The sequence below is a fragment of the Saccostrea echinata genome, unplaced genomic scaffold (assembly GCF_033153115.1).
Source record: "Saccostrea echinata isolate AGI-Se365-2 ecotype Australia unplaced genomic scaffold, CSIRO_AGI_Sech_v1 ptg000001l, whole genome shotgun sequence".
Lineage (NCBI taxonomy): Eukaryota > Metazoa > Mollusca > Bivalvia > Ostreida > Ostreidae > Saccostrea > Saccostrea echinata.
Genome location: NW_026889750.1, coordinates 39,154,101 through 39,165,221, shown reverse-complemented (window position 1 = coordinate 39,165,221; position 11,121 = coordinate 39,154,101). Strand labels below are relative to the sequence as shown.

At 31.9% G+C, this 11,121-nt stretch overlaps 1 protein-coding gene across 1 annotated transcript; it reads right to left on the bottom strand.

Annotated features, from left to right (window-relative positions):
- Window positions 1–8,382: 8,382 nt before the first annotated feature.
- Window positions 8,383–10,835, bottom strand: LOC133197414 (cytochrome P450 26B1-like). The gene is made up of 4 exons (XM_061333440.1): window positions 10,752–10,835; window positions 9,385–9,882; window positions 8,835–9,257; window positions 8,383–8,736 (listed from the first exon to the last, which is right to left on the bottom strand). The coding sequence occupies exons 1-4, from the start codon at window positions 10,833–10,835 to the stop codon at window positions 8,383–8,385; spliced, it is 1,359 nt and encodes a 452-aa protein (XP_061189424.1).
- Window positions 10,836–11,121: the final 286 nt, after the last annotated feature.

Here is an 11,121-nt window from a genome sequence, read left to right as displayed (position 1 = left end):
AAAAAATCATATGAATGTTTAGATTTTTAATACCCAAATTATGACATTTTATTAGTGCAGAAAGGTCACACAGTAATTTAAATGGCAACATTTTTTTAAGAATATATTCTATTCAAACTATTTTACATAAAATATGAATTTATTTATTGCCATCATTGCATCTGTTAAAAAATGATTGAAGTTAGAGTAATTAATGTAAAAGTTACAATTTAAATGCAAAAAGGTCAAGGTAACCGTACTGTTGCTCAGTAATATGCACACTGAACCCCCCTAACCCCCCACCCCCATCCCCCACCCTTCCCCAAATGTTTGTTACACTATATTGAATATTGACATTTAATTGAGAACTTGTATTTTTTGCAAGAATTTTTCAGAAAAATATTTCATATCAGTCACACACCTGTTTGTCCTTCCCGTGTGCGTAAGAAACAATTAAGTAACCAAATGAAGAAAAAAAACATGTGAAAATAAATAAGTAATTTACAGAAATTAAATAAAAACAAAAAGATAATGTCAAACAACCTCCAAAGAAATAAAACAGAGAGAGAGAGAGAGATCAACAAGGATATTTTCCGGACATATATGTAGATGTTTGTATCGAGAAAAGATACTAATTTTAACACTTTTAAAGACGGATGAATTGACTAGAATAAGAAAATGGGAGCAAACTAATGATATGAAAATTTAGGCTTTAAAATTGATTTTGAAGTTGTGATAAATTCCTATTTTGGTCATAATATGTAACGCAAAGGAGTATTATGAAAAAAGCAGTTTAATAAGTGAAATCGCGAAATTAAATAGCACTACTGACAGTAAATTTAATGGAGCTCTCCATTTTTCTATGCGTTTCCCCGGAACCCAAACTGGTTCAAAAGGTGGAGATAACAGTGATTAATCTCATAAATCCAGTTAACAAAACAAATCCTAAACATGGCAAAAACACGGACTCCTGGAAACACTAGAGGAGGGATCAGGTGCTTGTGTAAAAAAAAGTTATGTTTCAATGCTGTTGATGTTTGAAAAGTTTTGTGATTTTAAATTTTCCAAAAATTCTTTTTTTTTTTAGAATCCACATTTGATTTACACCATTTCTTGAATATGTTGAAACTTCTTGAAACTTATTCAAACTACACGTGTTTAAAGATAATTGACTGGTTTAATATTCATCAAGTCTTAATTTGTAACTTGCTTTTAAAAAGATATTTAAAGGAGGCAAGGCTTCGAGAACATAACTTGAATCTATCTACGAAAAAGGAAACCTGCAAAGTAATCTGACATGTTACAGTTGTTTTGTGAAAAGGGTGTTTTAATGTATTTTTCTTTCATTTTTCTCTCTTTTTAATTTATCCTTAACGAAGTGATGTCCTTTCTGTTTAATTGTTCCTTGAGAGGAAGATTTCAAATAACATCATCCTATGTTCCTTTATATTCTATAACTATTACTCACGAAAGAAAGTGTACTATATCATTTGACCTTACTTGAGTTCCCAGTTATCTCTCTTGGCTTAAACATTGAACTTCGCCTCTCTCTGCGAGTCAGTAGTACCTGACAGATATGAATTTCAGGAAACGTCAAAAAATTCGTTAGTTTAATTACATTGACTAATTGAAGCAGTCATTTTAGAATGCTCATCACCCCCCCCCCCCTACACAACCAAGTCTTTTATGAGACAATTTGTATTCTTGAAATATTTTCTTGTAAGAACCGTGAGTAACAATTTAGGTCTTTTGTGCATCCTTCCTCCTGCCATAAAAGGACAAGGGCAGATAATTCTACTTTTTATCTCCCATCATTCCTTGATTAACAATCATACAGATTGCATTGATTTATTTGTGTGAATATTGAGTAATATACTCTACTTTTTATGTTCGTGTAAATATTGTACTGATTCTCAGCTAGGTTTCCAAAAAGCCCAGACATCAGGGATAAAACTTTTTAAAAGAACAATGGTAAAATTCCGAACAACATCCTTCAAGCCTTTCCGTTTTAAAAAAATGCAATACATTTTAAACGGATAATATTCATTTTGTAGAGAACGACGTCTTTGATTTTGTCAGTTATATGTCTGAGTGAACAAAAGTGCAGTTTTTAAGAAACTTAAGGAAGAAAACCAACATTACAAGTGTTTCTCTTGTCGCACTTTCTGTATAACTTAATGATACAGTGGGTGAAGGAGAATACTCCCTCTAATAGTATGTTAGGTATCCTCGACACCCTAACTAAGCTTAAAGGATAAGTTCTAATGTAAAGTTTAATTACATCATGTACATTGCTAAAAAAAAACAAACTTGTTTTCATATTCATTTTACTATAGTTTTTTTCCGAGAAATTTTGTCTATTCCTTTCGTTATGGATCTGCCCTGGCAAAAGTGCAATGATTTCAATAAACGTATTCAAATAAGACTTCATGCATATTCATTCGACTGATTATTTATAGCTTTGCTGAGATAACTCACTTCTTGCATATTCATTCGATTGATAATTTATAACTTTGTTGCATTTAATACGATTTTTAATGGAGCCGCAATCTGAGGAGCATTATATCCAATATATACACGGGAAACTTGTAATCGGCAAACCTTTGCCTTGCTACAGATGCTTTTGTAAAGAAGGTGTTTTAACCCCCCCCCCCTTTTTTTTCATTTTCATTCGTCCGAAAATTTCATACTGTCTTGGATCTATCCTACGTGAGATGTACTTTCTGTTTTAGTGTTACACTGAAAGATATTCAGATAATCTCAACTTATTTCCTTTACTCTGTCTTCACGAAAAAGAATGCAGTACATCATTTGACTGTATCCAGTTATCTCTCTTGGTATATACTAATATCGTAAAAGAAATCTTTTTTCGAGTTTAAGTAACTGATAAATATTTATTTAAAGAAAACTTCTAAAAGATATTCAAAGTTTAATTGCATTGACACCCTGTTTTTTAGCTTACCCTTTTTTCTGGGGCAATTTTTATATCTTTTAAAATGTCCAGGGATAACAATCTATGCTTCTTTGGTGCACCTTACCTCAAGTCATAAAATGGATAGGGCATATACTATGCTTTACTATGCGTCATTTTTCGTTTGTTGTTCCGTGACTAATAATTGCAGATTGTTTTGTTGTGTGTTAAATACATGTATTGAGTAATACATTCTACTTTCGATGAACTGATTCTCAGCTGGGCTTTTTCCAAAAGTCAAGGCGTCAGAAAAGATTACTTTAAGCAACAATGCAAAAATTCCGAGCAATAGACTTCTAGTTAAATGTAATCCATTTTGAACAGATCAAAATAGTATTCAGTTTGTAGAGGATGACATCTCTGATTTTGTCATTTATTTACTATTTGTTTGTTAATTAAAGTTGACAGACGAACAACTTTTAAGAAGCCCTACAAATGAATCTTTTACCATTCTTTCTAGATAACTTACGATACAGTGAGTTGTGAATGAGAACAACACTTTCAACTGCATTATTTATCGAAAAATTTTATTTTGAAAATAAAATTTGATGTTAAAAATAATCTTGTTTTGAAATATTTCTAAAAAGAACATTTCATTAACTTTCAACTAGAAATGCTTCTATGGACTTTAAAAGAACATTGTACTCACTTTATCTAAAAAAAAATCTTCAATGTGATACTAAAAAGAATCATTTTACTAAATTAAATCTAAAAATGCTTCAATATAGGCAATAAAAGAACATTTCTATATCTTTTATCTAAATATTTCTAACGCCTAAATAAGAGCATTTTATTTTCTTTTATTTAAAAATACTTCAATAGCCTATAAACAATATTTTACTAATTTTTGTCTGGAAATATTTCTACGGACTAAATAAGACCATTTTACTTACTTATAGTTGAAACTTTATGTACTTCAATAAGCTATAAACCAACATTTTACTAGTTTTTTCTTCGATGGACTAAAAAAAACACACAAACATTTTATTAACAGATACCTAAAATACTTAAATGTGCTATAAATAAACATTTAACTAACATTTTGTCTAAAGTTACTATTTTGGACTATAAAATAACATTTACTAACTTCCATTTAAGAATTATTCAGTGGATTTAAAAGAAACATTGAAAGCAAAACATTTTACTAACTTCAAAAAATAATTCAGTAGACTTTCAAAAAACATTTGATTAACTTTCATCTAAAAATTCTTTAAACGGGCTATAGAAAACCCATTTTACAGACTGGTGTTTAAAAATACTACATGTATATTATACTATAAAAGAACTTACTTCTTCCTTATGTATTTTTAAACTACATGTATATTATACTATAAAAGAACATACTTCTAACTTATGCCTAAAAATATATCAATGTTCTATAAAAGAACATTTTTTTAAAATTTTATTAAAATAACTTCAATGGATACTTCAGTGACTTATAAAAGAACGTTCTACTAACTTTTGTCTAACAATTCTTCTATGGGCTATAAATGAACATAATGGAGAGGGAAATTCCTCAAAATTTTCTGTATGACATTTTGTCAGACTTCTCTTCAGAAATTGAGAACAATGAGAAGAGAAGCTTCATGTCGTAAATGGGTTAGGGTAACCCACGGGGGCATTGAGTGCCCTAGTTTATTCCATCAATGACAGTTTCCTTTATTATGAAACTTCAGGGGTCATGACCGACGTTATAGCTAATACTGATAGGAGAGGTGAATAAGGCTAAAATGTTCCATATAATTTTGCCCTTATGCTAAGAATGGAGAAGAAGGATTTTCCTTGTATCGAATACGATTAAATAATCTAAATGTTATATGAATTAAGCATGTATATCAATATACGCAAATGGTATACTGAAAACGAAGTCACAAAAATGCTAAAATTCAACGCTATGCTAATACATGTTTAATTTAATTCACTTTATTGACAATTACCATGTCGGCATATAGTCATGAACATTAATAACATAAAACAAATTGACACGATTAATACATGCATATACAAAGTGACAAAAATGTGAGGTAAACAAAATACTGTAGAGTATATTCACATGCTTGTAAGTATTCATTGCTGACTTTCTTTTCTGGTGTCCAAGCACTTTTTCAAGAAACAACACATCCTTCTAGCAGTTGTAATATTTGTAGGATTGACAATTTTTCTAATGGGATTATCACTAGTATATGTGTTTACATTAAATATATCAGAATACTTGCATCTATATTGGTCATACTTTGAACAGTATAGAACAAAATGAATTTCATTTTCAATAAACAATTTACATAAATAGCATAAACGATTTTCTCTAGGAATAGGAGGTTTACAGTATCTACCCATTTCAATATACAATGGATAGCACTGATCCTTAATTTTGTTAATACAGATCTATTACTTTTTTTCTAAGGTAGGTTTAAGAGGGCTGGGTGGTTGTGGCCATTTTCAGACTATATTGATCTCCTTTAGAAGAAGAGCTCCATATATGATCAAATTTCAAAGCTAAAATGTATGAAATTTTTGTTCGCCAAATGATAGTTCACAGCTTAAGATATCATATCTAAAAAATTAAGTTATATCTGATGGTAAATTTGTTGACCCCCAGCCTTCTTAAATAACTTTGCAATTTGTATTCATTTTGATTCACAATTTTGCTATAAAAAGCTAACTTTCCAGAGTCTGATTTGCTTATATTTTTCAGTTGTTCATGTATCTTGTTTTGGTAATGCTCTTGTAATTTGTTTTTCAAGGTTGTGTGAGAAATATCCAAAGAAGTGATATTTGATTTTTGTAGTAATGAAGACAGATATTCTAGATAAAAGTTTTTTGTCTTCTTTAAATGCAGAAACCACTAAATAGTTATTATAATCATGTTTGCATTACATTTCCTCCAGTCTCTTATAATATTTAAACATATATTCATAACATAAATAGTACAAAGGAAAACGACCCAATTCACATAAAACAACAAGATTTGATGCCTTTCTATGTACCCCTAGTATTTCTTTAAATATTAAGTGCTGTGATTTTTCCAAAGGAAATTGGTCTGTAGTGTAGACATTAAATCTCATTTAAAGTCATCCATATTTCAGATCCATATTTGATAATTGATATTATCATTGACTGATATAATCTCAACATAATTTCAGCTAAAAAATTAATATTTGCAGGAAAATTTGATTTAATAGCATAATAAGCTTTCCTTTTTCCTTGTAGGACATGGTTTCGACATTCTTATATATTAACGACAACCAGAATATTTGTTCCGGCCGATCCCACATCATAATACATCTCTCTCTCTCTCTCTCTCTCTCTCTCTCTCTATTGTATTTTTAATCGAAAGAATGACAGCTTAAACTCAAATCACATATACATTTGTATTTGTATATGATAATAGATAAGTTTTCACTTTGCTTATATAAATGATGATTATATAATGATTATATACCATGATGATATACAGTGATGAATTAAGTGAATGGTAAATATATTTTACACCCCTGATATACGAGTATATGCAATGAAGATCAAGCATATTATGCTATGTTTTTGTAAATACTAGTAAGAAAATGTGACCCCCGGTAAAACTGGGTCACCCCGATATGGACCACTGACGCTGACCGTTCCTTAATTTTTTTGTGGTTACGCCTGCGTAATACCAAAGACAGAACGTTTGACCCCATCAAACTAATCTTTATAAAAATAGTAATGACCTCAAGTTCACCACTATCTCCGGAAAAATAAAATATCTTGTTATTGTTATTGCAAAAGTAAATGACTAAGGATTTGTTTTGCAAATACTTACCATTCTGTTATTATATTAAAAAAATATATTCAAGGACGAATTTCCATTCATTTGATTCATTTTTTTCTTATTGTGACAGACATAGAATATATAAAATATGGCTACACGCTGCATGACATTCCGTTTCAGTAAAGCAATAGTGTTGACCTTTTGACTCTGCTTGACCATTCTGGACATTTCAATATAAGCGCCCCATCCCCAAGAGACACCCTGGTCACGCCATTTCATTGATGTTCTTTCTACTTTTTGTAAATCTGGCTGCCATTAAGACACGTGTAGTGATAGAATATATTAATGGGAAAAGCTACTTTAAACTGACGCCCCCTTGAAATTTTCCCTCTAAATAGAAGGGAAAAGTTGAAAATACATGTTAACAGTTTAAAAAAAAATCATTAAGGTATTATATGATTGTAATGTAGCGCTTAAATAATATATTATATGTGTATGCTATGTCTATTTTTACCGAGTTTCAATCAATAGTTGTCAAATCGCAAGAATTACGAATTGCAAATTCAATGCCAACTTAAATTCTTTAAGCAATTTAATGTATGAAGCTTATACTTTTGAACCTTTAAAATAATGTTTATCCCTAAAGTAATTCTTTGCATCAGTCCTTTAAGTTCAAGGAATTTTAAATTGTTCTTTCACTAGTTTGAGTGTTTTATATATAACCATAGCATGAATCTTTCATTTTTTAATAACTCCAATCTCGTTCTAATTTCAGAAAAATACTTCATAATTTCATCGAAATCGCAATGACGACTGTTCCTTTTACCGTATTCAGGAACGAGACAACAAGAAAAAAAAATAACAAAACAACAAGTTAACAACAGCTGCATTATATCTGTATCTTTATCATACCTGTATCTAGGTACATTTAAAAAAAATCGTCGGGAAGAGGTCATTGAAATCCTCCTATAGACTCTATATGCCATGTTATTCGTAATTTGATACCGTAACATAAGTCCACCCAGATGTAAATTGGTACCTACTTATGTTGGAAGTCAAAATTCGATAAAATAGTGTCCTGACCAGGGTCATTGAACCATTTCCTTTTTAGAAGAGAAGTAAATTACAAGTACGGATCCTATTGGCTATATGAGACAATGAAAGAAAGAGAAATAATTATCCCTGATACATGTAATGGAAGTCCGGCCAAGGTGACATAGAACGCTTATGACTCTTACATACATTGTATTTATTGGGATAATCTCACTACTGGGAAGAAGAAACTATATGAATCCATCATTTTCTGGTAAATTTTATTTCCTTCAATCTAAAACAAATTTGCATAGATTACAAACAATGTTATAATAACCTGAGCAGGATAACCGGTAAAACATACAAAAATCATATCATACAAGGAACTACATGTAAACTAAACTGCTGTCCTACAAGGCTGAGGTAGACTGTGAGAGAGTTGTGGATTTCACGTGTAAAAAAAAGAACATACACACAGAAATGAGTATTTAAAATGCTTCAACAAGCTCATTAAACTTTATCTTACTGATTTCACACTTATCATACAAAAACATTTCATATAATAAATCATACTTTATATGTTTGAGGCGTGTATTTCATCATAGCCATTTTCTGCTACTTCAGTAAATCCTAGAAAATGCTAAGATCGTTTTTAGACCGTAGCAGCTCTATCCCGATTTTGGTTTAGTCTCTGAAATACCATTGGCAAGTCGTCTGAAGGGTGCGGAACTGGCAAGTATTTTATTTTTGGATTCAGGTTCTTAACATGCCAACATGAACTTCGACAAATTTCGATAACGAATACTTTCAGCATAAGCAGTGCAAACTCTTTTCCTGCACAGCCTTTTTTACCTCCTCCAAAAGGAAAGTAATGTTCACGATCGTCAATTTGAAGAGAAGACCATCTATCTGGATTGAATACTTCCGGTTTGTCGATGACGGGACTGGTTTCATGAGAGTCTCGTATGCTATATACGATACTCCATCCTTTTGGTATTTGATAACCCTAGAAAATAGCAATAGTGAATAAAGATAATTCCTATAACAATTAAGATTATTAAAATTTTGGGAAGAAAAATTGCAGATTCTATTTATTGCATTTACCTCTATTTCGAGTGTCTGAAGTGCTTTTCTGTAGCCTCCTCCGATTGGTGGAGAAATTCGCAAGGCTTCCTTCACCACGTTCCGTACGTACTTTAATTTGTTGATTCGTCCAAGGTCTAAAGTAGAATTTCTGTTATCCAGCAAGCCATTCAAGGCAAGCTCTTCGGTGATCTTGAATAGGACATCGGGGTTCCTTGCTAAATTGAGAACCAACGTGCTAGCGGCACTTGATGTTGTCTCGTGGCCTGCAAACATCAATTCTAATGCGACGTTCTTCGCTTCTTCGATTTCCAGCTTTTCTTTTCCTTCTATTCCCATCATAAGACTTAATGCGTCCGCCGATCTTGTATCGGACCCACCATTTTGTTTCTGTAATATGATCTCTTCTATTTTTTGTAGCATGGTTTCCCGAGATTTCATTCCCTGTAATATATATTTTAAAAAAATTTGAAAAAAAACGTGTATATACAATATGTGCATATCTATATACCATTTGATAAAAATGTATATTAATGAACAGAGGGCAGTTTTACAAATAATTAAATGTTACCTTGTCCAGTCCTAACCCAGGTATCCGAATCGGTATACTGAAGAGACTGGACATGAAGGTCTCGAACGCACCCAATAGGCGGCCATGTTCGTCTTTGTTCATTTCAAACCCAAGCAAGACCTGACAGGAAAGCTCGAACGCTAAACTTCTAAATTCCTTATATCCCATAATATTCCCCTCGCAGCACCATTTGTTGATATACTTTTTGATAATAGTTTGTGTCAAAACGGCATAGCCGCTCAAAGCATCGTACGTGAAAGCTCTGAGGATGGCTCTTTTGCGAATTGTGTGAACTCTGCCCGATGCAAGCGTGAGACTGCCTTCTCCTAGCAGCATCTGTATGCTCCTTGGCCATTGCGACTCAACAAGAGAGTTTTCAGTCATTAGAACTTTCCGGGCATTTGCAGCTCCTATGATTCTAACGGTCGGTTTTCCAAGAATGTGCGTCTTGAAAACACTACCATGTTTTTCCCGTCTTTTGTCAAAAAATCGCCTTCCCTGTAAAAAAATATCAAACAATGAAGACGATTTAAGTAAAAATATATTTCTTGTCTTATTTTAATATCTTTCCAATAAATCAGCAATAGGAAGAAAATAAAGCACTTAAAAATTAGATATAAAGTTTGTAAAGTAATTCATTGCCACATAGTGGTTATGTGCTTTGAGCATTTCTGTTTTGTTTGTTTGTTTGTTTGTTTTTTTTTAGGATATGTAGAAGAAAGATTGGTACCAATTTATACATGTCACAAAACTTGTCCCCAAACCTGTCGTTTTCTGGGTCATATGCACCTGGGGGAAAACTTGCGTAATATTTATCAGTGACCACGGTGGGCATTATTTACCAAACGTAACGTCTCTTTGCTTATTTTCAATACGAGATAAAATTCATTATGGTTATTGAAGCTAAGTAAATACATCATACATTGTATATTGATAACGAAATGGAAGAAAATGAAGATTATGTGAAAGGAATTTTTGAGTACCAGTATGTGCATGTACTTGAAAAATATATTAGACTTTCCTTATGTGAATAAAAATCTGCTACATGAATCTCAGTTTTTCGTGATATAGCTCATTTGAATTGTTTGTCATTTTGCGTAATATCGCCGTAAGCAAGAAAACGCGACATTTGACGTCAGTTGGTTGTCTGATGACCTCAGCATCGGGAAGGAATATTACCTACAACCTTTTCACCTCTTTGGTATTTAAACAACATAGGTATGAATGAAAAGAATTTTCTCTAATTCTTTAAATAGCATACCCTCAATACCCTTAAAGGTTACGTAATGAAAAGCCTCTTTTAAACTCGTGCACAGCCTTCACCTTTAAGAGATTAGGAACATTTAAAATTTAAGAAATATACTTACCATGAATAAGAACGATATTGTTTCCCCTATGAATGGCACACCTAGGTCCCCTGGGGGTAGAGGGTAGTTTGATGTAGGGTCCATAGAGGAACAGATGAAGGAGTTCCAGAATTTACAGCATAAAAAAACGAGAAGCCATGATATCAGCACTGGATACACGATATAGGTTAATCTTCTGAATATCAGGAATATGTGAACGTAACTGAAATAAATGGGAAAAAACCGTCTTTGTCAAATATATCAGTCTTCTAAGATAAAAATTCTTAAGAATTTCAAATATATCTGGGTATTAAAATATGATGGTTAAAACTGTAAAATGGGGGAAATGGGAAAAAAAGGGAGAAAAAGAAAAAAAATGAACGTCGCTTAT

Coding starts and splice junctions, on each gene's coding strand:
- LOC133197414 (XM_061333440.1), bottom strand. CDS start 10,835: ATGGACCCTACATCAAACTACCCTCTACCCCCAGGGGACCTAGGTGTG. Junction 9,883..10,751: donor CAATATCGTTCTTATTCATG/GTAAGTATATTT, acceptor ATTTTTTTACAG/GGAAGGCGATTTTTTGACAA. Junction 9,258..9,384: donor CTGGGTTAGGACTGGACAAG/GTAACATTTAAT, acceptor TATATATTACAG/GGAATGAAATCTCGGGAAAC.